The 24,416-nt window shown below is 35.6% G+C and overlaps 1 protein-coding gene across 4 annotated transcripts in view; it reads left to right on the top strand.

The window, feature by feature from the left end:
* ATP8A1 (ATPase phospholipid transporting 8A1) overlaps positions 1–24,416 on the top strand; it is a 285,893-nt gene that overhangs the window by 226,177 nt on the left and 35,300 nt on the right. For all 4 annotated transcript variants that reach the window (XM_069105159.1, XM_069105161.1, XM_069105160.1 and 1 more), the window contains 3 exons: positions 4,806–4,867; positions 6,003–6,059; positions 18,004–18,111. In XM_069105159.1, the coding sequence (XP_068961260.1) occupies positions 4,806–4,867; positions 6,003–6,059; positions 18,004–18,111 (227 nt within the window). The remainder of the gene's footprint in view (positions 1–4,805; positions 4,868–6,002; positions 6,060–18,003; positions 18,112–24,416) is intronic.

Genomic DNA, 24,416 nt, shown 5'->3' with positions numbered 1-24,416 from the left:
CCTTTTTACTTAAAAAAAAAATAACTCTGTGTCAATATGTGTTAAAATTACTGCAGTATCTTATTTTGCTGTATTTTTCTTGACCTAAAGTAATGTATATATTTTAAAATTGCATATACATTAAATGTTCTTATTATTCTTTTGACTTCAAAGGGGTTTTAATGTATGCAAAAGCTTAGCTTTTCATGTTTTTGAAACTTAAAGAGAGTTAAATGAATTTCACTTCTTTTAATTCAAAAGATTTTTAATGCTTGTGTCTATATGACGTATGGTTGAATGCTTATTTGCATTCCATTTGTTCTGTATTAACTAGACTTTTGTGAGGCTGTAAACACTAAGAAAATATGCCATTGTTTTGTTACTGTTCCATAAATATATGCTTTGAATAAGATTTCTTTAATTTGAAATTATTGGTTTATCCTTTGGTCTAAGATCTTTTACTCTGTTTTTTTTTAAGGGCATAATTTTTTTGTCTTTGTTGATAGAAATGTAGTACATTTACTTCACCCATAAAAGTAAATATACAGACATTTCTGAATGGAGTTCTCCAGGAATGCAATAGGTTATGCAGGCATCTCTGTAGCAGACTTACTATGTTGGGAATCTTGGGAGGGATACTAATCTATCAGAGCCTTTGTTTCTATTAAGTAAATAAATATGCATATTCTATACTTCAAAATTGAAGATTCAGAAATACTATATTAACATAAGCAACACTTCATCATCCATAACTGCATTTTATCTGCTTAATAAGTTACCTGTAGAATCTCAGGGAATTAATCTGATCTGTCTCTGGGTCCATCCCAAAGTCACAAAGAGTTTTGAATTACTGATTGTTTTCACTGTATTTGCTCTTCCCTCTGATAGTGTGGCTTACATAGATTTGCTTATATGGAGTCATCAGTCTTCATAGCATTCCTCTTGGTGGGCTGAAAATGTTTCTACCCACTTCTTCCCCTTTGTATTGATTTTAATACTTAGAACTTAGTGATAGCATGTGAGTAAGGCAGGTAAAAAATCTTACTTTGTCTGTAGTTTCCTCCCTCTTCATCAACTTCTTTACTTAACATTAAAATACTGTCAGTTTTTCAGTAGTAAAGCAGTTTTTTTTCCTCTTCTCATTACCTTCCAATGTGTCTTGTTTAGTGAACTCTGGGTTTCCTTTCTGTCCTGAAAATAGGGGTAGGAAATAGGAAAGTGAAATAGACAAGGACAATCCGAAAAAAATCAAATGACATAAACATCTGAATTTATTGTTTTGCTCCCCAACTCCATCCATTCTAGGAGGTGCTCAAAATTGTGTCTCTTCCCTACATATAGGTTTCCCTTGGAAGGGAGGGTCAAGTAACCCACCAATGGCTAATATCATCCTGTCATTTGTGTTTCCCTTACATTTCATACTATTGTTCTTTTAATAAATCAAAATAGAACACAGAGAAACTATAGCTAAATGGAAGGAGTGTATTCAGATTACAGTTGAAAAAGTGAACAAAGGAGCTATTTCATTATGATTCCCAACGGCAATTTCTTAGATACCTCCCCTAGAAGTGCTCGTGATGAACTTATACCAATATAATGCCAGGAAGGTAAATACAGGTAGTATGACAGCATGCATTCCAGAGGATGAAGAGGTAGAAGAGTACTTTGAAGGCTTTAGCAAGATCCTACAAACCAAATGAATATATAGCCTAACAGTTGGCAATTTTGTTAAGAAAGTTTGCTCAAGGAAGGATAGAGTTGGTGGGAAATATGTGTAGAGATCAAGAAATGAAGAAGCTAAAGGGCAGAGAAGCCTCCTGAATTTAGAGCTTGAATATTTTCTTCCAGAAGATGACCAGAGCTAATTTTTCTCAGTCTTTGATGAGAAGTATTTGCTGTGTCAAAACAAAATTTTGGCATTCACGACAAGTTTTTATTGATCAATTTCTCTATAGCTAGATGCAAGGGATTCAGAGAGAAAAACAAAAATAGTTGCTGGCCTTTGGGAGCTAACATTAGATTTTTCTCTTTTAAAAGATGAGAATTAGAAGTCACTGGGTGTGTCAGTGAATGAAAAATGAAAGCACCATAAAGCACTCATTTTGGAGACAACATCAAGGAAAATATCAAATTAGAAGTATAGTGCGCTCCTTCTCTCTATAGACTCTCTCTGGACTGGAGCTTTTTTTCCTCAATGTGTATTCATCCCGGAAAGGAATTCAGGGACTGGGGAAGGGGGGAACAAAGATTTCTGAGATGACCACACTGCTATAACTCACAGGTTTCTAAGGGTAACCCTAGTGTAGGAAAGCTATACCTCCACTACACACAACACATCAGCCAAGATGTACCATTAACTCTTAGTCATAAAACATTTACTACACCAACAGTCAATCCTTAAATCAGGGTTACAGACTCTCACCAATGCACATGATGTCAGTACAGAAGAGTAGATACAAACTTCTAAAAACCTAGTAAACAGGCACATGAGTAAGATAATTCACTTGCCAGGGACAAGTCATGCCTCTAAACTGAAGGTCTGAGAGTACTTGATCATCTTAAAGAATAATCTGTACCAAAAGTCACCTACTAGACTAAGTCACTTTTCCCCTAGCTGCTCCAAGTGAGATGTTTCTTGTCTGGACTCAAAAATCAGCGTCTAATTCTTTCAGCAAAGGCAGTTCTCCCATACCTGGGATACTCAAAGGTATTTGTGTCTACTCTCTTAGATGGGCTCTGAAGAGGTTCCCCGTTCCAAGTCAGAGATGGCAATAAAGGTCAAGACAAACAAACCTCTGAAGAGCCTCCCCTCTTTCAGACCCTAGGTGGAAGTAAAACAAAAGGCAGACAAGACTCTCCTTCTCCCAGAGAGCTCAGCTCTCAACAGCAGATTCAAAATCTGGCTTCCTCCATTCTACACAATGAGGGGAGGGGTCTAAGTTCTCCTCTCAGCTCTCAGACTGTCTTTCTTTGAGACATCCACTTGGACTCATCTTCTGAGCAACAAAGGGTTTAAATTAGTTCTAAGCCCTACACTCGGCTGGGCTGGGCTGATTTCATGATGAGAAGGATAGTATACCTTCTCCTGCTTTGCTTCCTTAGTCACTGACAGATGCCTTGCCTCAAGGCAAGGTCTCTGTATTTGCAGTAACATACCTCTTTTATAGACTGTGAGACATGTCATAAATAGGCAACATATGATTATCCTATTCTAAAAGTTATGAGGAATGGGGCAGCTAGGTGGCCCAGTGAACGAATAGAGCACTGGCTCTGGAGTCAGAAGGACCTGAGTTCAAATCTGGCCTCAGACATTTGACACACTTACTAGCTGTGTGACTTTGGGCAAGTTACTTAACCCCAATTGCCCTCCAAAAAAAAAAAAAGGCAAAAAGTAGTGAGGATTTCCTAAGTGTCAACTTCAAAATCCTAGTTCCAAAATAATACTTTCAAATATGATAATAGTCCCAAAAAAGAAATAGTAGGAAACAAGAAACTTTGAGCATCTTTGACTTTAATAAGTACTTTTTTTTCCTAAGAATTTGTTTTTCCCAAATGACATGTCATTGATTTTGTCTTTTTGAAAAGCAAAAGGTCCAAATAAAAAAAGATGTCTTTTATTATTTATTATAGAAGAAAATTTGTCATAAAAGAAAAGGGTGAGATGAGGAAACATGTATTACCACAATTTAAACCTGACCTGATTACATAGGCTATCAACAGTGAAAAATACTGGGGCATAGAGATCCACCGTGCCCTACTGGAAAGTCGGAGGGGGTATGGGAGAAGATATGAGAGAGAACAGATTGGAGGAGGGGATATCCAGTGGGATCACTATTTTGGGGTGGTGTTTAGGGGAAAAAAGGGGAGAAAATTTGTAACTCAAAATCTTGCGGAAATGAATGATGTAAACTAGAATAAAACATTTGATTATAAAAAGCAGTGAAAAATAACAAATTTAAATAACATATTTAAATAACAAAATTAAATACATTGAGTCCCAAAGAAGTTTCCACCAGTGAGAAACAATCAGCAAACCAAGGAAGCTAAAAGACCCCAGAATCCACTTCAGCAAAGCAGCAGTCTCCTCACCAAGTAGAATGACATGATAGTCAAAACCATTTGAGAATTTAAGTTCATTTATAAAACATTATGGAGGCTATGGGTGGACTTAGATCATTACAATGATCTTACAAAACAATAAAAAGCATTTGAAAAAATAAGCCCTTCAGAGACTTTGGCACAAGGGCCCTAATGCCACTGCCAGAGCACATGCTCTCATCGCTCTCAGTCTGAACCTTTACTGTAGTTCTCTTAATGTCCTCCTGTTCATCCTTCGTATCAATGATACATTAATGCATAGGAATTTCTGCTTGGTCAGAAATATGACCACTTTGATCTAATTAAGTCCATTGAGTACACATATCTTGAATCTGATTAGTCACTTATGTTTGCTTTTACATTGGTATATGTAATTTAAAGGGTCCATAAGCCTAGTAGCAAGAAGTTCAAATTTGGAGATTGGTAAGGGTGAGTTAATTAGACATTTACCCATTCATCTAATTTACTATTTGCCACATGTATATCTATCTACCTCTTGTTGAGTATAAGGTAGATATTTATTATAAAATCCATAAGCATAATGACTATACCTTTTCTAAAGTTTCTCCACCGGTGTGTATCACAGTGTCTTCCTACACATAATATGTATTTAATAAATTTAACTGTACACACAATTATAATGTTCCTATATTAGGTGTATATATTTTGAATAGAAAAAATGTTGAAGAAAGTAAAAATTGCTTATTTAATTTTTTATTTTCTTTAAGGTACCGTATTTGGAAATGGAAAAACTTCTGATTATCTGTTGTTAGGAAACATTGTTTACACTGTGAGTCTAAACATTTTTGTTCTTTTTTTTTTACAAATAAAGACATTTCTCTATTTCTTATCCACTTAATTTTTATTTTTAAATGTATAAATTCATGGCTTTTCATTGGGTCTTCAACTCACTGGGATTTTTAAAAATAAAATTATTTTATTTTGAATTTTAATGAATTAGCATTCTTTTAAACAATAACAAACATTTTTTAATTCCTTATGATTTGTGTAGTACTTTGAGATTTTTACACCACTTGAATGATTACAAAGGACGTTTTCACGAAAAAATAAGGTGCTAGAGGAAAGAGAATGTTGAATAGAGGGCCCAAGGAATACAGCCTCTCCTACCTACTGCCTTTGTGACCTCAAGCAAGCCATTTAGCCTCATCAAGCCTGTTCCATCTATAAAATATATCTTCCAAGTTCCTTCTAATTCTAAATATGTGATTCTTTGAGACTCTTTGAAGAGAAAGTTTTACAAGTATTGTCATACTCATGTATGGGGAACCAAAGGTTGTGATATATCCAGGGTCATATGACTAGCAAAGGAGATGTTTGGGATCTGAACACAGATGTCTCCCACCTTCACATCTGATGCCGTTTCTATTATACAAAGCTGCCTTTTAAATACAAAATAATTATATGAATTCTCTACTGTCACTGAATTTTTAGATCTTTTGGAAAAAAAAAAAAAAACCTTTAGCTTCCCTAAAGTCTTATTCTTAATAACTAACAGTGACATGGAAGTGTACTTCCATAACTAAAATGGTGCCAGCAAATTCCCTGGCAGGTATTTTAACCAGTGTGGCTTTGAGTCTGAGTCCAGACATTTATCATATGATAGATAATTTGCTCAAGGACAAACCTAGATAAATTCTTAGAGTTTGCTGTAACGCAACAAATTTGGTCACGTCACTTATAAGACTTTTTGTTTCCTCATGTTTAACATTAAGGAGTTTGGCTAAATGAGCTCTAGAATCCTATCTAGATTTAGAATCTATAAGATAAGTGACATATAACCAGCTGTTCCTATGATGAACTGAATAATAACTAGCATTTTCAAAATTTTTGATATCATAAAAAAATTCTATCATAAAAAGTCATGGCAATGAAATGAAATAACCAATTTATCTTTTTTGTTTTAGTTTGTAGTGATTACTGTGTGTTTGAAAGCTGGATTGGAGACATCATACTGGACTTTGGTAAGGACAATTTACATTAAGACAGAAATCTATGTTTATAGCTACCATTTTTTCTTTTTCATTTCTAATTATGTAATTTCCCAAAACATAAGGTATTCTCATATTGAAGAGTGAAGGGGAAATGTGGTAATAATGTGTACCTGCAGAAATGTATACATTGTGCAGCATAGTTCATTCAACAAATATATATTCAACATGAGCTTTGTGCTATTACCAAAGGGAGATAACCAAGTTTAGGTAAAAATAACAGATATTCCAAATATGTAAATTATCCATATCATAGAGGTTTACACACCTATGGACCCAAAATTTTAAAAATATTACTCATTTGTTATAAAATACGATCCTAATTTATATGCATTACTGCCTTTTTAAACTGACAGTACTCAAAAAGAACCCTTTGTTGATGACTCAGTCAACATTTCTATCACTGCACCATAACACACTGATGCCTTCAGGGATATTAAAAGTGTCTGTAGGGCTATTTGCTAAAATATCCTAAATCGCTGAACCATTGAAATTTCTTCTTGCTCTTTAATAGTTTTTCTTTTTCTCCTCTTGGTTAGCAATCATTTCTCAATTATGTCTGCATCTCCACTACCTCTACCCTGCTACATTATTTTGTGTGTGGTTTTATTGATAAGGACCTGAAGATGACCCCTTCCCTTTTCAATGGAGTAAAGCTCATAGGCCTTGTCACAGCTATTTTCTTTAGCTCACAAAGGTCCCTTCTGCTTAACTCAGAGTTCACAATCATTGTGGAGTTTGCTAAAAATCTGACCTCCTTGCAAATACATATGCTTAGGGGAAATTATATTTTTTATTAGCAATAATTTTATATAATTTTCTTAAGACTAGACCTGTGGTTTAATATAGGGAAGTCTTGGTGAGAAAACTTCACCTACCAATTCCAAATGGAATCTTTTCTTCAATTAAGTTGTCTGCAGTACATAGAGGGTATGCGATTTACCCAGGTCACATAATAGCAACAATGTGACAGAGCCAGACCTTGAACTCAGGTTGTCCTTACTCTGATGCCAGCTCTCTGATGCCATGCTTGTCACTACAAATATGCCTTTCCTAATAATTGTGTGTACATTTCTTATATAGAGAAAATCAGATGCTATTTGCAAAGTATTTTAGTGTCATAGACTTTATAATTGAAAAGAAACTTTGGGATTATCTGTTTCAGCTCCCTCTTATAACAAAAATGGAAATTGAGACCAAGAGAAGTTAGGAGATTTCTCCAGCATCATATAGGTATTAAGTGGCAGGTTCAGTATTCAGGTTCAGTTCTCCTGGTTCAAGTCCATAGTACTTTCCATTGTGTCCCATTGCAACCATCATTCTTGCATTACTGCTCCCAAACACTACCTATAACAATGGCAAATCAGGTTACAGAATTTGAGCATGGTATGAGACCTGAGAGGCCATCTAGTCCAGCCTATACCCAGTAATGATAGTCTCTTCTTATTAGGAGTTTGCAGTCTTGAAGTTGTCTGTCATACTTTTTATTATCATCAAATTATTAATTTCTATAATTTACTGACAAGAAATGCAATATATTTTTAATCTTGTGACATTACTGTTTTTCTCAAGTAATAAGGTATTGCTGTATAATAGGATATTAGACAACTGAGAGGTGGCAGAAATTTTACTTTTATAAATTCAATTAAAACTTTGCATAAATAAAAACTGAATATTTGATCTGTCTTATATAAACAGAATGCCCATTTCAACTATTGTTGGCTATTTCTGAGCAATTGTAGACAATGTTTCATTATTATTAGTATCTATAAAAAATAATTTTATTGATTTTTTTAGTTCCAAGTAATTTTCTTTCTAATGAATTATTTTCCTGAAATATTTAACAACTTTAGTTAATGACTATACTTCCAGTTCAGACACTTCATTCAAATATTAGAATATACTCTGTATGTGATTTAGATGCTTATTGAGAAAATATTTTTGTCTGCCATTAAGTATTATTTATTTCTTGAGTTTCATTCCAGTTTTAGAAAGATTAAAGTAAATTTGTAAGATTTAATTTCCTGGTCTCATGGTATCTAGAAAGCATGGCACAGTGACTAGAGAACCACCTTTGGAGCTAAGAAGATTCAAGTTTAAATCCCTTTTCTGACACATAGTGATTGTGTGATCCTGGGCAAGTTGTTAAACTTTTTAGTAAGTACACTGAGCAATTCACTAAGACTTTCATTTCCAGAGAAGATACTGAAATGTACTAGTAGACAGTTTCTTATACTAATGGAATCACAGGTATAGTTCTTATCCTTTATTTCCTTTTTAATCAGATAAATTCCCTTCAATTATGAAAACTTCTTAGGTTAAAATCATCTCCTGTAGTATCTCTTAATTGATTTTTTTAATTGTATCATTTAAAACACCCAATATGGATTAAATTGGTCACACATTTTGAAATAGCATACCTATAATAATGAAGATAATCATGGCTAGGTGCCAACATCTGTTGCAGAAGATGATGAAGTAGAGAAATTATGCAAAGAACTCACAGGATCATTTAAATAAGTGAATATTTTCATTGATACTTAACGAGTTAAAGGAAATATAGGCATAGAAGAACAAAGTAAAAACTATGTTGGAAACCTGAGTTCAGGATTAAGAAACAGAAGATACTGGGGCAGGCAGGTGGCACAGTAAATAGAGCACTGGCCCTGGAGTTAGGAGAACCTGAAATCAAATCCAGCCTCAGATGCTTTTAACACTGACTGTCTGTGTGACCTTGGGCAAGGCACTTAACCCCAATTGCCTTGCCTTCCACCATCCAAAAAAAAAAGAAATAGAAGATACCAAAGGGCAGAAATGTCAACTGATAATACCATAGGTTTTGTTTTTGTTTTTTTTTCCAGAAGAGTCAGGTGTTAGATGGGGCAAGCATTGAACGTTATAAAAATGGCATTAGCTATGTCTTAAGAGACAGGGAATGACTGTATCTTACTGTGGTGGGGGTCATTTCTAAGCCATGTCATGTCTTTGTGTAGTCAAGCCAGTCAAATTATTAGAACAAAGATCAGATTTAACACTGAATTAGAAAAAAAAAAACATGAAAAGATCCTGAATATTGTTACAAAAGCTCCAAGTTGACCTATTCACAGAACTGTTGATGTCTCCAAGAATTGGAAATTGTTCATGGAAAAGGCATCAGCATAAATTACTACTATTTCCTGCACATGTTTAACTTAACGTAAAGTAGTCATCATAGCAGGGAGGTCAAAAAACTCAGAAACCTTCTTGCCCAACAAATGCTCACTATCCATGCTAAGCAAGATTGTCTGGGTAGGCAAGAGCAACATTGGATTTTGCTATAAATTCATTTTAAAACAAAGTAAGCACGTGGATAAGAGCTATGTTATTGTATTGTCTTATTGTAATACATTTGGAAAATTGAATTATTGCAAAATAGCAAAGAGGGTAGGATAGAAAAGTAGTCCTGAGAAAACTTAACATGAGACCCAACTAATCCAAATCATTACAAGAATGTTTATAGATGAAACTGAAAAGGAATATAACAAGCAAAGAATGGAACAGATCTGTCAGCATTTATATAACAAAATACTTTGATCATCAATAAAGTGGAACCAGTATACAAATTTAATCTCTAAAATTTTAGAGGAGGAGGGTAAGGGAGGGGAATGGTGCTAAAGAAGACAGAGATCAGTATGAGAAGCTAGACTAGAGCCAGTATATCACTAGTTATATAATCTCATTAATGTGTATAGTCCTGCATATGGTACAGATTGCAACACTCCCAGACTTTTCATTCGCTGTCACTTCTCCATATCATACCATCAGCTTTCATAGGGAGTCCATTCAATGTGCTAGAATCTTAGAATCTAGGTTTTAACATTACATGAGCAACAAAGCAGCATACAGGTTACAATACATTTATTATTACAGGTCACACTACCTGACTGGCCCACCCACTTTTCAATCATTTCCTTCTTGGGTAATAATTTGTATTCGACCTTTTGTGTACAGGTCATCATTGGTATTATGCTACGGCCATTTATGCCCTTCATTTCCCTTTAATAGACCTGCTATTTTGATTCTGTCAAGACTCGTCTTCCATTATTTGTACCCATATATAATCACTGGAATATTTGTACTAAAAATATGGGTTTTGTTTCGTAGAAGAAACAAAACAAACAAATAAAAAGATAAGTGCTAGAAGTGACACTATTTTACAAGTATTATGGGATCAGTTTTTAAGGTACTTGAAAGAAGGGAATAAAAGTCATAGATGGAATTATTAAGAATATAATGAAATTGAGAGTTCTCAAATAACTATTGACTGTCATCTCTATAAAATGTTTGTGAGAATGATCCATGATAATGTTGTTGTTAAAACTGAAGGAAAAAAATCAAACTTTTGCAAACAGTTTTCTATAACAAACTATAGTTTTACAATCACATGATGGATTGAAAGGTTTAGAGATTATAGGATCTCTCTGTGTTTATTATTTGGGGTTTTTAAGTATTTGACTCAGGAAAAGAAAATTAAGCCTTAAATGTTTTCCTCCAACAAGGTGTTTCCCATTCAATACTATACCGAATTCCTCAGCAAATAAAATGAGGTGATTTTGTTCGGCAGTTCTCTGGTTATTGTTATCAAATGAGGAAGAACAGAGGGAAAAATTTGCTTGCCAAAGGCAAATATATATCACTTCTATAGAGGATGGCTTGCACAAGTGGCCAAATGGAATGGGAGTTCTCTATAGATTGTGATGTCCTGACATTTCTGTTTGAAGAGGACATTATACTGATTACATTCAACTTGAAAATATTTCAGAATCTCCATAGTCAGTAGTAGCCAAAATCATTCAAAAGGAGCCCACCTGGGAATCCCCATTAAAAGATCCAAGTAGATAAAGCATTCCTATTCTTTATCTTCCCTTATGTTGGGACGTATGACATGCAGTTCGATCAGCTGCCTATGAAGTCAGTGCATTAGTACACATATCTTGGACAAGCATAGCTTTTGGCTAAGGCACAGGTATAAAGGTGCAGAGTCTGACAAAATATGCGCATCTTGATTATGTAAAAAATGTTATCTCATGGCTTATTTCATGTTCATTCTGTTGGACTCATGGTATATCATTGCATTGATCTGAATTAGAAAGTCTTTAAAAATCGTTTTTCTTTATAATATAACCATTGTATAATGTTTTTCTCCTGGATTTGCTCTCTTCACTCCGCATCAGTCATACATGTCTTTCATTTTCCCTTTTAAGTTGTCCATCACATCATTTCTTAAGGCATGATAATGTTCCATTACATTTACATGCCACTGCTGGGTTAGCCATTCCCAAAAGGTCGATGCCTTCTTATTTTCCAGTTTTTAGCTACCATGAAAAGAGCTGCCATTAATATTTTTAGACATTTAGATCCTCTTCTTCTTTCTTTGATTTCATTGGGATATAAGTCTAGTAGTAGTATAGCTGGGTCAAAGGGTTTAGAAAGTTTGGTACTTTGGGGGCTGTTGTTATTATTGTCATTCCGTCATTCAATCGTGTCCAACCCTTCATGAGCCCATGGACCATACTGTCCATGGGGTTTTCCTGGCAAAGATACTGCAATGCTTTGGTATTAACTTCTCCTGTGGATTAAGGCAAATAGAGGCTAAGTGACTTGCCCACAGCTAGTAAGAGTCTGAGGTCAGATTTGAATTCAGGTGCTTCTGACTCCAGCCCAAGTGTTCCATTCACTGAGCCACCTACCTGCCTCTAACTTGTGCTAATTTTCTGGGCATAGCTCCAAATGGTTCTCCAGAATTTCAGAACCAATTCACAAATCCACCAAAGGTACCCTAATAAACATATTTTATCTCAGTCCCTACAACATTTGTGATTTTCCTCTTTTGTCATCTTTTCTAGTCTGATGGATAGAACAACAAAGTTGCTTCAATTTCCATTTCTATAATTATTAGTGATTTAGGGCATTTCTAATGTGATTGTTGATAACTTAGAGTTCTTCCATTTGAAAATTGCCTGTTTATGTCCTTTAACTATTTAATTGTTGGAGAATGTCTCATAGTATTAATAATTGAATCAAAAGATGATCTTTTGGGAATTTATGAAGGGCAAGGACAAGATGGATGAGATGGTATGACCAGGTTGTTATTTATATGGTGGAAGGGAACATTTCCATCTCTAAAATCATAGATCCTTTGAACTGTTTTAAATATTCTACTTTAGGAGAATTAAAACTTTAAAATGGGTTCTCCAGCAACATTAAAGCCTCATGCCGTTCTGATACCAATAAGAAGCTACATTTTATTTTTCATAATTGATGTTCTTTTTTTTCCTTAGGGAAAAAAAGAGCTTTTTCAAGTCAGTCAGTGACAGAATAGTAAGCATTCAGATTCCTAAAGATGTCTGGAGCAGTCATCCCCAATTTCTAAAAGCATAACTCATTGCTAAGAATTTGGGGGGTTTTACTGTGAAAGTTCTTTTTTCAAGAAATAATAGTTCCAGTGATGTTTATGTGCATTTTTCATAATAGCCTAGTTCATAAGATTATTTTCTGTGATTGAAATTTTTTACTTGTGCATAACATTCTAAAAAGAAAAGTTCCCTAAATCATTTTTCCTACGATAGATGCTATGTATATAATCTCCTATTTTAGAATTCTATGTTTGCAGTTGCAGTGAAATTCAGAAGAATGAGCCAGAAATGCAAATCAAAACAACTCTGAGGTTTCACTACCCATCTAACAAATTGACAAAGATGACAAAAGATGAAAATGCTTGATGCTGAAGAGGTTACATGAGTCAAGTCAAATCAAAATAACAAGCATTTTTTTTGCTGTGGTTGTTATTGTTATTGAGTGTGTCCAAATCTTCATGATGCTATTTGGGGTTTTCTTGGCATATATGTGTTAGTGGTTTGCTGTTTACTTCTCCAGCTCATTTTACAGGTGAAAAAAGTGAGGCAAACTGAGTTAAGCGACTTCCCAGGGTCATACAACCAGTAAGTGTCTGAGACTGAATTTGAGCTCAGGAAGATGAGTCTTTCAGACTCCAGGCCTTGTGCTCTACTCATTGTGCCACCTAGCTGCCCTAACAAGCATTTAATATGTGCCAGGTATGGTTCTAAGGAGTAGGAATACATAACAAGCAGAAAGAAACCAAGTCCTTGCCTTTAAGGCACTCATATTCAAATGAGAGAATACAACACGGAGGAAAATGGTATCTGCAGGAGTATGGAGTGGAGCATGATGGAAAAAGTCCAGCAGATCAGTAATGGACCCTGAAAAGGATTGAAAACATGACTAGCCTGGGCACTTTCATTCAGATAGTAGTTCTGGGAAAGAACCAGTCAGTCAGGGCCTGAGTTATCCTCCACATTCAGATAACTGCTGGAGCAAAATATTATTCCAGGGTGAGAAGGATGCTCTGTCATGGTAGAAAAAGAAGCCCAGGGAATCAAGAGGAGCCTGAAGAGGAATGAAGGACAATAATACACTGTTACTAGAGCTATGACGTGGCCCAACCATTCTTGAAAGCAATTTGAAATTGTGGTGTTGTTCTTTTAAGAGATTAAAATGATTGTTCCCTTTGACCCTGAAATCTCATTGCTGAGCATATATACCAAGGAAGTCAGGGAAAGAAAGAAAGACTCCTTATATACCCAAATATTCCTAACAGTACTTTCTGATAGCAACACAAAATTGGAAATAAAGTATGTGCTCATCATTTGGGAAATGGCTGAATAAATTGTGGTACATAAATATGATGTAATACTACTGTACAGTTAAAGAATGGTGACTATAAAGAACACAGAGAAGCAGTGAAAGTCATATGAATTGATACAAAATTAAGCAGAAATAAAAACAGGAAGCTCTACTTAAATAACCAATTACTTTAATAAAGAGATAAATGTAAACATAATGTGTATTAAGCACCTATTGTGTGCAAGGCACTGTGTTAAAGTACTGGGGGTGCAAAAATAGTCAAAAGACAAATCCTGTCCTCAAGGAGCTTACAATCGATTAAAGGAAGGCAACATGAACATAAATATATACAAAGCAAACTATATACAGGGCAGATAAGAAATAACTAAGCAAAGAAGAAGGCTGAAATTGAAGGCTGGGGAAGGCTTCTTGTAGAAGGTGGGATTTTAGTTGGGCCTTAAAAGAAATTGGGGAGAGCCTCTTTTTTCATAGTTTAGCTACAAAGGGCAAAGGACAGACAATAGCTAGCAGGGATGGAAGGATCAATTGATGGGCTTTATTTTTTTTCGAATTATCAGAGACATGGTCATGTTTGTAGGCAGTAGAAAAGGAGCTAGTAAAGAGTGAGAGATTGGAAATAAATGAAAAAGGAGAGGTGACAGGAGAGAAAAAATCAGTGAAAGAGTGGGGATGACACATGTACCATTGATGAATTTCCTGGATTTTCTTCTTTATTTTAGGCATCACCTAGCATTGATTTTTGATTACTACCAAAAATCTGTGATTTTTATCAATGTGGATACTCGTTCAATTAATGTAGCTGAAAATTCCCTCAGGCCTTAGTAACTGGTTTCATGCGTCGCTTTGGGCACAGTTCATTACTTGGTGGTCAGACTTCTGGTAAAGAACCTTTTCTTTGGGTAATTTTCAGTCACTAAGGACAGTCTTTCCAGTTTTATATAGGCTCCGCCAAAACTTAGACTCCACTAATATAGTCTTCAAGAACTTAGTAACTTCAGTGCCATGCATGCTAGGAAGCACTGGAGTAAAAACCTAGTTCATAGGTTGTCATATGTAAATGGGAAATTGTATGTACGTGTCCTTTTTTTCCTCTGCATGGACTTCCTTGGGTGGGGAGTTCTGAATTCTTATTTGGATTTGGCAAAGATATTGGCACTTAACCTCTCATAGTAGGGTAATTTGTATCTCAACTTGTAATTTTCCAGAGCCATAGAAATATAAATGTCAAATGATATCTTTGTTATAGTTGAAACCCTAATTGAATACAGCGAGTTACCATTAGATTCTTAGATAAGCGTCTATATACAGTTCATTCTCAAATATCCATGTTAATTAATACAAGAAGTAGGATGGATAATTCAAAACAGCAAATAATCCAAAAGAATTATCGTTGGTTTGGTGATTTTCAATTCAATATGATTATATCCAACTTAGAAATTCATAATGCTGCAAAACAAATAGCAATGGGTCACATTTACTACCTTCCCACTATAATTTTTTTTTCTTATAGCAACACCCTGCTATATAAATAGTACAAATATTACTGTCCTTGTTCTGTGGGTTAGTGTACTGAAAGGATCTGCCCAAGGTTCCAAGGCTGGTGACAGAGTTGGGACTCAGACTCATGTCTTCAGACTTAAGTCCAATGCTGTTGCCATCCTTCAAAGCTCCACTTTAAACAAACCAGCTCAGGGAGAATAAAGAACTCCTGAGTCCCCATATTCTTTCTCTCCTGCCCAGAATCCCACTCTGCTACATGCTAGAGACAGACTGAGGCAAAGCTATTGATGGAGACCTCACTCTATTCCTCAAGTCTTCTAGCTTTCCAGCTTTCCCCAGCACAGGCAAAATAACAGAAAGTTTTGGTTTTAAGAGGGTTTTTTCCCCTTCTTTCCCATCATAGTAGACTGTAAAGTAAAAGTGGGAATTTGCTTTTTCTGGGAGTGAAAATATTAACAAAGATTCTAAATCAACAAGAGGTTAGAAGTAACATTGAGCAAATGGGTCAAGTCACAATTTGAATAGTCTTGTGAATAATGAAAAATCAGTTCTACTGTATCTCTATAAGTCATATATGATGATCACTTTTCACATTTTCATATTGCTTTGGAATTACAAAACACTTTATACACATTCTCACATTTGATGCTCATAATAGCCTAATAAAATATGCAGTTTGGTGTGTTATCCTCATTCAGATAAAGAAACTGAGGCTTGAAGAGATTTAATTTGCCCATGAGCTTATAGATTCTAGGTCATTAAATAGGGGTTCAGTCTTCTGACTCCAAGTCCAATAATGATTGTCTTTTCTCTCCATTAATTACTTTGTCTTTTTACCTAGCATATTCATTATGGTAATGTTCATTATCACAGATTAGTTGACATTTAAATCTTAAGGTTCTGACTATTTTACAAGTTTGTATGAAACCCAAAGGAGTCAGACATAAGTATTGACTGGCAATATCACTGATATTGGCATAGGAGGTATATGAGGACACAAAAATACAGGTATCTCAGACTTGTAGAATTTTAAAGGATGTTAGAGTTCTTGAAATCTAATCAATTTTACAAATTAGGAAATGGAAGCTCAGTGAAATATTTTGGAAATTATAAAGCAATATATGTTTACTTTTGAGTCATTATTGCTATGTCTTATTTTGGTTATGTATCTATTAAGAAAGATTTTATTGAGCTTCTGCTATGTGCCACACTCTGCCTGGGTACTAGGGATGCAAAGACCCAAAGCTAAAGGGTCCCTTCCTTCAAAGAACCTTAGATTCTCTTTACTGCACAGCTAATTAGTGACTGATCACTCAAGTCCACACCACCTAAATTCCAGTCAGTCCTGTGCTGCGTCTCAGAAAGAAAAAGAAAACATGGTTCAAGGTCCACCAAGATCTTATTATTCTCTAGTCAGGTCCTACATATTTGACTCACTACCTTGTAAAAAGAAGCCAAAGTGTAAGAGAAAACTTTTTAAGCAATTTCAGTCAAAATTTTGAATTGTTTAACCTGCACAAGGGAAAGTGTATGCCAGAAATGAGCCAACTAAACATCATTGAGTACAAATGAATATAGCCCATACAGAATCTCTAAATGCAAGATAGATAGAGAATGAAAGAGTGTGGTCGCAGTAATATTAGATTAATCACTGAAAAGTTTCTTTGAAGAGTTTTTTTTTTTAATAAAAGTTTGAAGGCAATGGCATGAATTCATCTAAAGATGAAATTCCAGTTCCAGGGGAACTGGAGGAAAGGGGTTGTATATGCAAAGCAAGGAGATGAGCAACTAAGTTTGCTTGGACAGAGCTGGCAATATATCTTAAGTATTAAGAAATGAGGCTGGTGCAATATATAGGTAAGTTAAGATTTAATTTGATGGGTCATACATAAGAAGCAATGGTTGTTTTTTGTTTTGTTGGTTTGTTTTTTTGTTAGTTTTTTTTTGTCTTTTGGAGGGTATTTGGGGTTAAGTAACTTGCCCAAGGTTACACAGCTAGTTTTATGGGGGGAAGGGAGGGTGTTAGCGGAACTGAAGTCTGGTCCTCCTGACTCCTGGGCCGGTGCTTTTACTCACTGCGCCACCTAGCCACCCCCACAATGGTTGTTTCTTAAGTGTACAGGGAACACATAGGGGACATCAAAAGGAACAAATTCAAAAGATGTTGTAGAAAAGAAAACACAAGGACTTAGTGATGAATAGAAACAAGTTGACAACAAGTCTTAAGTTGATTCCAAGGTTAAAAGCTGGTAGGGTGTGACCTCATTTGAGTATATTACAGAAATGACTTCTGAGCACAGACACACTGGGGTTCTCTTTATTCTGCAGCATTTTTGATTAATCCAACTGAGACTTTCTCTAGAGGTTAGTGGTTAATGTGAAATGACATTTTTCCTTTGGCTTCCATTTACTATGCACACACAAGTTTCTCATTTAGTTCATAACTCTAGTACTGTATACATTGTGACTATGGGGTTGGAGTGGAGAATGGCATTTGGTGAGAATCTGAATAGCCATATAACCCTTGGGGGAAAAAAGATTATTTTCAAAATATTGAAAATAATCCTTTTGGAATAAAATCAGGAGCTAGAAGTAATTTACAAAAGTTATAGCTGCATCATTTACTTGAAATGATAATCCAACACTTTTTTAAAAGTATATTAACTTCAACACCCCCTCTTTTTCTCCTTTCCCCCCTTTCCCCCTCCCACAGTTCAGTCATATAGCAATTTGGGGCAGCATTGCACTCTGGGTGGTGTTTTTTGGAATCTACTCATCTTTATGGCCTGCTGTTCCTATGGCACCTGATATGTCAGGAGAGGTAATGTATGCTAAACATTCTTTTCCATAAATGATGACCTACAGTTTTTATTTTACTTCTGAAATATTCACATTTTAGCATCATTTTTCACTGGCCTGAGCTGCTTTTGAATTCCGTAGTTTAAAGTGATAAATCTTGTAAGAACACTTACTTTTCCAGGTTTCCCATGTTCCCCTTATCCCCTCATAAGCATTTGAGGAACAATAAAGGGTACTTTGTAAGGAACTGGAAACATTGTGCATACATTTTATATACTTGCTTACACAGAGATTATACAATAAAATGTGCACTTAAAGTTGATTATATATCTTGAATCTGAAATTGGAGCAATATTGAATATATATATATACTTACTAAATATAATAATTTATGCTTACTCTTTTTCTAGAAAAAGACATTCACTGGTCCATTAAATGTAGTTTTTATAATGGTCTCAATGATATCAGTTTGGTTTTCATTATGAAAGATTCAGCACATTTGACATTTCAGCCTTATCATAGTCCATTTTCAATCCTGTCTTTCAGTGTCTTGTTACAGGAGTAGGAATTGAATTATTAGGTGTTCGGGAGGGAGTGTCAGAAGATCTCCTTTCTTTCAGAAGAAGTTCCAGCAGGACGATGGTTTATGATTTCAGTTGCAGGAAATTTGACATAAAATGTATGAAAGAAAATGTGGAAAACATTTCAGGATTTCCTGTGACCTCACAGTAACTTGCAAATCCACGTAACGTGAGCTGTGTTGCCGTGCTTTCTGTTGCTGCAGTAACGGGAAACCTTTCCAGTGGTTTTGCTGTATTTGTTGTGCATAAGTACTGCCCTGAGTACCTTTCACTTTTGACAGTCTGGTTTATAGATCATTTTCATGAAATTTTATCTGACAGGATTCTGCTTTTTATAAATTAGCAGAAAGCAGGCACTTAAAAAAACTCTTGTGGTTAAGTTTATTAGGGAGAAAGTTTTGATAATGTTACAATGAAACCAGACGTATCAAGAAACATTCACTTCCACCTAAAGTGAAAGCTTTTTTTGAAACATGTAAATATTCAGACTTTGGGGCAAAGGTTCTTAACCTTTTTTGTATCATAGAACCCTTTGGCAATCTGGTGAAACCTATTGCTCCTTTTTCAGGAAAATATTTTTAAATGTATGAGATAAAATATGTGGATTTACAAAGAAAGCCATGATTAAATAGTTATCAGAACTTAAACGTCAAATATATAAAAATTTTTAAAGTTCCCAGACTCCCAGCTTAAAAACCCCTGCAGAAGTCTGTAAGTTCTATATTTTAAGAAAAATAGAATAAGGATTTCCCCTTTCAACCCCAGCCGTCTTTCCTTTATTAATCAAATCATTAAGACTATGTTTATCTAATAATATCCTTTAGAAAGTTCAATCCTAGTCTTTATTTTTACTTAATATGCATGCTGCTACTGGCCTAACTTCTCCTGTCCCCTCTGTGATAGTCATTTTGTCTTAGTTCTTGTTCTCTTATTCTCATTTTTTTTAAGTGAATAGCATTTTAAATGGTTTGGGCGCCCAACACAAATGGGTTCCATTCAATGTTTGTTAAGCTTAAGTTACTCTTCAGGCACATACAAGGCATGATTTTAATGAGACAAATGCAAGATCATAGAATCCTAGATTAAGAGCTGGAATGCCTTCATCTTGCAGATAGTTGTGTTAAGTGACTTGCCCAAAATCACAGGAGTAGTTAACAAAAGAGGGAAAATTTGAACTAATTTCTCCTGAATGCAAATCCAGAGGTCTTTTCACTGGAATTAATTAAAATTAAAACTGCAATTAATATGGTCAGGAGTAGAAATTCTGTTAGATACTAATTTCTATTCTGGTAGCAAGTGGAAGAGCTAGAATCCAATCCCAGGTCCTTCAACTTTGCTATTGCCAAGCCTTCTCTCAAAAGAAAAGGCAATGACCTCTTAAGTGTCTAAATCTCTATACTGACATGCCCTGGTAGCTAAGATCATAGGTGTAGCAAAAGTATAAGGTTGTTACCCTGCCCTCCTCCCCCAGAACTATTATTAGCAAGCTTAATCAGACCCTAGGCAACCTAGCACCCCTGCTCAGGCTTTAGTCAGAGGGGCTCATAGAATTGTGGGACCCTGCCTTTCAGGGAACTTCCATGGGCCTGTTTAACAGCACTGGGGTAGGATGCATTTGATTGGTGTCCAATGAAGTGAGGAAAAGATTGGATCCTGCATCTTTACAAAGCCACCCCAGGATATGGGAAGGAGAGAAGGTCATGATGTAAATCACCCACTGCCATCTATGTCTTGGTTCACTGCCTCCCCAGTAATGGTGCACTCTCATTAACCCCACCTCCTACACATACACCCATTGGAATAAATTTGCTGTGTTTGTTTGGATTTATTTTTCACTTTGATTGGAATTTTGTTTTTGTTAAAAACATGGGATATATTTAAGGTTAGGGTTCTAAATATGTGGGAGTTGTGTTAATAGATATATATAGATATATATATTCATACCACTACCCATTTTCAGTGTCTTATCCCTCCTTCCCTCCTCCATTTTAGAAAATTTGAGCCCTGTCTTATCCCTTGAGACCTGTGGTATCGCTATTTACAATTCATAGTGAAATGAATATTAAAATGTGTTTCAGTCAACTTTATATGTGTTGCTAGGTGCTAACAGGACTTTATTTTCCTTTGTTATTTTATTACTTCCTGCTCTTTTAGTATAGTCTTTAAATAGCTGGGACAGTTCTAGAAGTAGTAAGGAATGGGAGGTAATACAAAAGTAGTCTCTATTAACATACCATTATACAAATCACTTTACACTCAAGAAAGAATATCTCAGATCCTCTAGTAAATGTCTTCTGTGTATCACTTCCTAGCTACTATGATAATAGGTGTTATAATAAATCAGCACCTGCTCTGCACCTCACATTGTTAGGGAATCGATATGTCCCTGGGGTCACACAGCTAGTCACAGGAGGGACTTGAATCCAAATTATCCTAACTGAGCCACGTTCTTTAACCACTACATCACGTCAGCACTCTGCTTTTGTTAACTCATTTTTTACTATTTAAAACCAAGTAATATTACCAAAGAATAGATATGCTACAATTATATTTTATGTGTATCAAATTGGGCTTACAAATGAAACATTTGTATCTACACGTGGATATCTATATACCACAGACAACAAATTGGTCTACCACCTTAAAAAAAAACTGCTATTCATCTGTTAATGTTTATAGCAATAACTGTATTGTTTGGAGGAAATTTTCATCATCAGCATTATTTGAAATTGTAATGTTGGATGAAATATAAACCCTCTTATTCAGTGTTTGACATATTATACATCATATCTGTAATAAAACATGGCAACCCACAAACAGAAGTGCCCTTGGCTAGTTTACCTTTCACTTGGCTTATTTTTCGCTACTACCACCGTTAGAGGCAGTGGAAGGAAGGAAATAATTTGGGGTGGAAGGAAGCTTCTTCCTAAAACTGTACCTCTAGGATCATAATCCTTGCCTCAGGGCTGGGCTTGGAAACAGTTGCTCTGCAAATAGATCTGATGGTTTTCATATTTCTTAGACTTTACGTGTACCAACAGTATAGTGAAACTTCTAAACAAAAATAAAACCAAACAAAATCTTAGCATTAATAGAATTTTAATACTCAGATTATGAAAATTAATGCTCTCACTTTACTTACCCTTTGTGAGACAACACCTGGCACATACTCTGCTCACTTTTGGGCACCAAATTTAAGAGACATTGAAAAAGTGGACTTAATCCAGTTTTTCATGAATCTGTAAACCATCTCGTGTGATACTTGGTTGAAGAGACCAAGAATAGATAGCCAAGGAGAAGATAAGCCTGAAGGGGAAAGATGACACAGTAATTGTCTTTAAATATTTGAAAATAATGGTTATGAGGATAAACTCAGTCTATGTTACTCTAGAGCACGGGTGGGGAACCTGCAGACTCAAGGCCACATGTGGCCCTCTAGGTCCTCAAGTGCAGACCTTGGACTGAATCCAAACTTAACAGAACTTCTGTCAAAGGGCCACACTTGTGGCCCGAGAGGGCTACATGTGACCTCAAGGCCACAGGTTCCCCAACCCTCTCTAGAGCATGAGTTCTAAACTTGGACTCCATGGACTATTTTTCTTTAAAATATATATATTTTAATTTCAATATAATTGGCCTCTTTTATAATCTTGTGTATGCAATTATATGTATTTTAAATATTATTCTGAGGAGTCCATAGACTTCATCAAACTGGTAAAGGAATCCATGAAACAAAAAAAAAGGCTAAAAACCCTTGCTCCATAGGGCAAAACAAGGACCAGGAGGTAGAAGGAAGGCAGATTGTAACCAAGTATAAGAAGGAGCCTTCTAACCAACAGAATAGACTGTAAGATGATAAGCTTCCTATCATTGGAAGTATTCTTATAGAGACAATGTTATTTAGACAGTCAAGAATGATGTAGAAAAAATCTTATAGAGGCAGCTAGGTGGCACAGTTGAATAGAGCACCGGCCCTGGAGTCAGGAGGACCTGAGTCCAAATGTGGCCTCAGGCATAACAACAACAACAAAAAAAAAAACTAGTCATGTGACCTTGGGCAAGTCACTTAACCCCAATTGCCCCACCTTCCCCCCTCCAAAAAGCAAAAACCAAAAAGGATTCTTAAGTGGAAGTTTTAATTATCTTGATCAGTCTTTTAAGTTATACAAATTACTTTGCTATGGTGCAGGAAAATCTCAAAGCACAAATTATGTTAAAAAAAAAAATACAGTACATATTACTTAAGTAATTTTGATGCAGACTCAAACAATTCAGACCTTTAGAGTCACTTGCATTTTTTCTTTCTAATTCACCCTTGGTTTCAACCCTAAGACTGGAAGTATTTTTACTCATCACCCTTGATCGTGGAGGCAAGATCTTTTATGGCTGATGCCTAGGTCTGCTTCTTTTTTTCCCAGTTAAAACTGCTTTCCCTTTGAACAGTCAAACTCCAGATCATGGCTCTCCAAAGCCTCCACGTTTTGCTCACAGAATTACTCAGAATTAGCCTTTCCTTTGTCTAGATACTCAGACCTTTGATAGCTTCTCCGAGTTAACCCCAACTTGAAAGGCTTATTTATTTCTCTTATGAACCCTCAGTTTCCCTAAGAACTGTGAGTCTTACCATCATTGTCCTCTCCAATCCTGGTTGTTCGGAACCCAGGATTCCCTATCTCCCATTCTGAGTTTGACCTTCAGCCATGCAATCACCTCTCTGACTCATTGCCTCTTTTCAGCATCATGATTAGCATGAATTCTATCATCTCTAAAAAAAGTTTCAATTTTTAAAAACCTAAAGGACTGCTAAAATGTAAATGATCTTCCTTTACCTTCTACTTCTCTCCATCCAAATACACACAAGTGTTTTATTCCTGGTTAGGTAGATATTCACTCTTCCTAGTGCTCAAGGCTTCTCTCTCTTACCTCTTCTATCTCTTTTCCTGAAGTTAGAATGGCTGTTGCTTTTCATTCCTCCCCTTCCCCCATTGTTTCTTCTAGTAATTGAATAATGCCACTCTCACTCCTGTGTTTTAGTGTCTACTACCCTCTGCCCTTACTCTCTGCTTTATTTCCCCTTTGTCTTCCTTGTCACTTCTTCTAAGCATCTCCATTTTAGAGAGGTAAAGGGGGGAAAATTGGCCTTTCAGAGCCCCTACCAGTCATTCAGACAGGGATAGCCAAAATTGAAGGTTCTTTGCCACTAGAAAAGAGATGTCTCCCCCTTCTAGATCAGGCATTCTTCTGGATTCTTAAGGACTCAAGAAGACCATTTCTGGATAGTTAAGGTGGTGTTTTGTTGTTTTTGGTGTTGTTTTCTTGCATATTCTGATTATTTTGGCCTCACTCATGCTTTGGTACTCAATTCACATATGAATTTGAGGGGAAGGGAGTATTTGACACAATCTCCATTTGGAAAATACATTCTTTAAAGTTAATTGATTTTAAATTTCTCTTACAGAGAACCTCCATGTATGGTTACCCTTAGTACAATTACATAAGAACCATAAATAATTTAAATATTCACCTTTTTTTAAAGGAATTGTCATGACATCAGTGAAACTTAGGTAGTGTGACAATAAGAAAATCATTTAAGGAAGAAAAATAATAAAGGAAAAATAGAGTGGCGTGCTTTGCTACTCCTTTAAATATGCAGTTGTCTTCTTTTTCTCCGGCAAATATGGTTGTGATTTAAGAGGAGACCTTTTTTTTTCAGACCTGACTTGTATTTTTTCACACCAGTAGAACA

Source organism: Petaurus breviceps, unplaced genomic scaffold, assembly GCF_028583685.1.
Source record: "Petaurus breviceps papuanus isolate PSGF00001 unplaced genomic scaffold, PetGlider_PUasm1.0 76, whole genome shotgun sequence".
NCBI classification, from domain to species: Eukaryota; Metazoa; Chordata; class Mammalia; order Diprotodontia; family Petauridae; genus Petaurus; species Petaurus breviceps.
The sequence above is the reverse complement of the archived record's forward strand: the minus strand, read 5'-3'. Positions and strand labels throughout refer to the sequence as shown.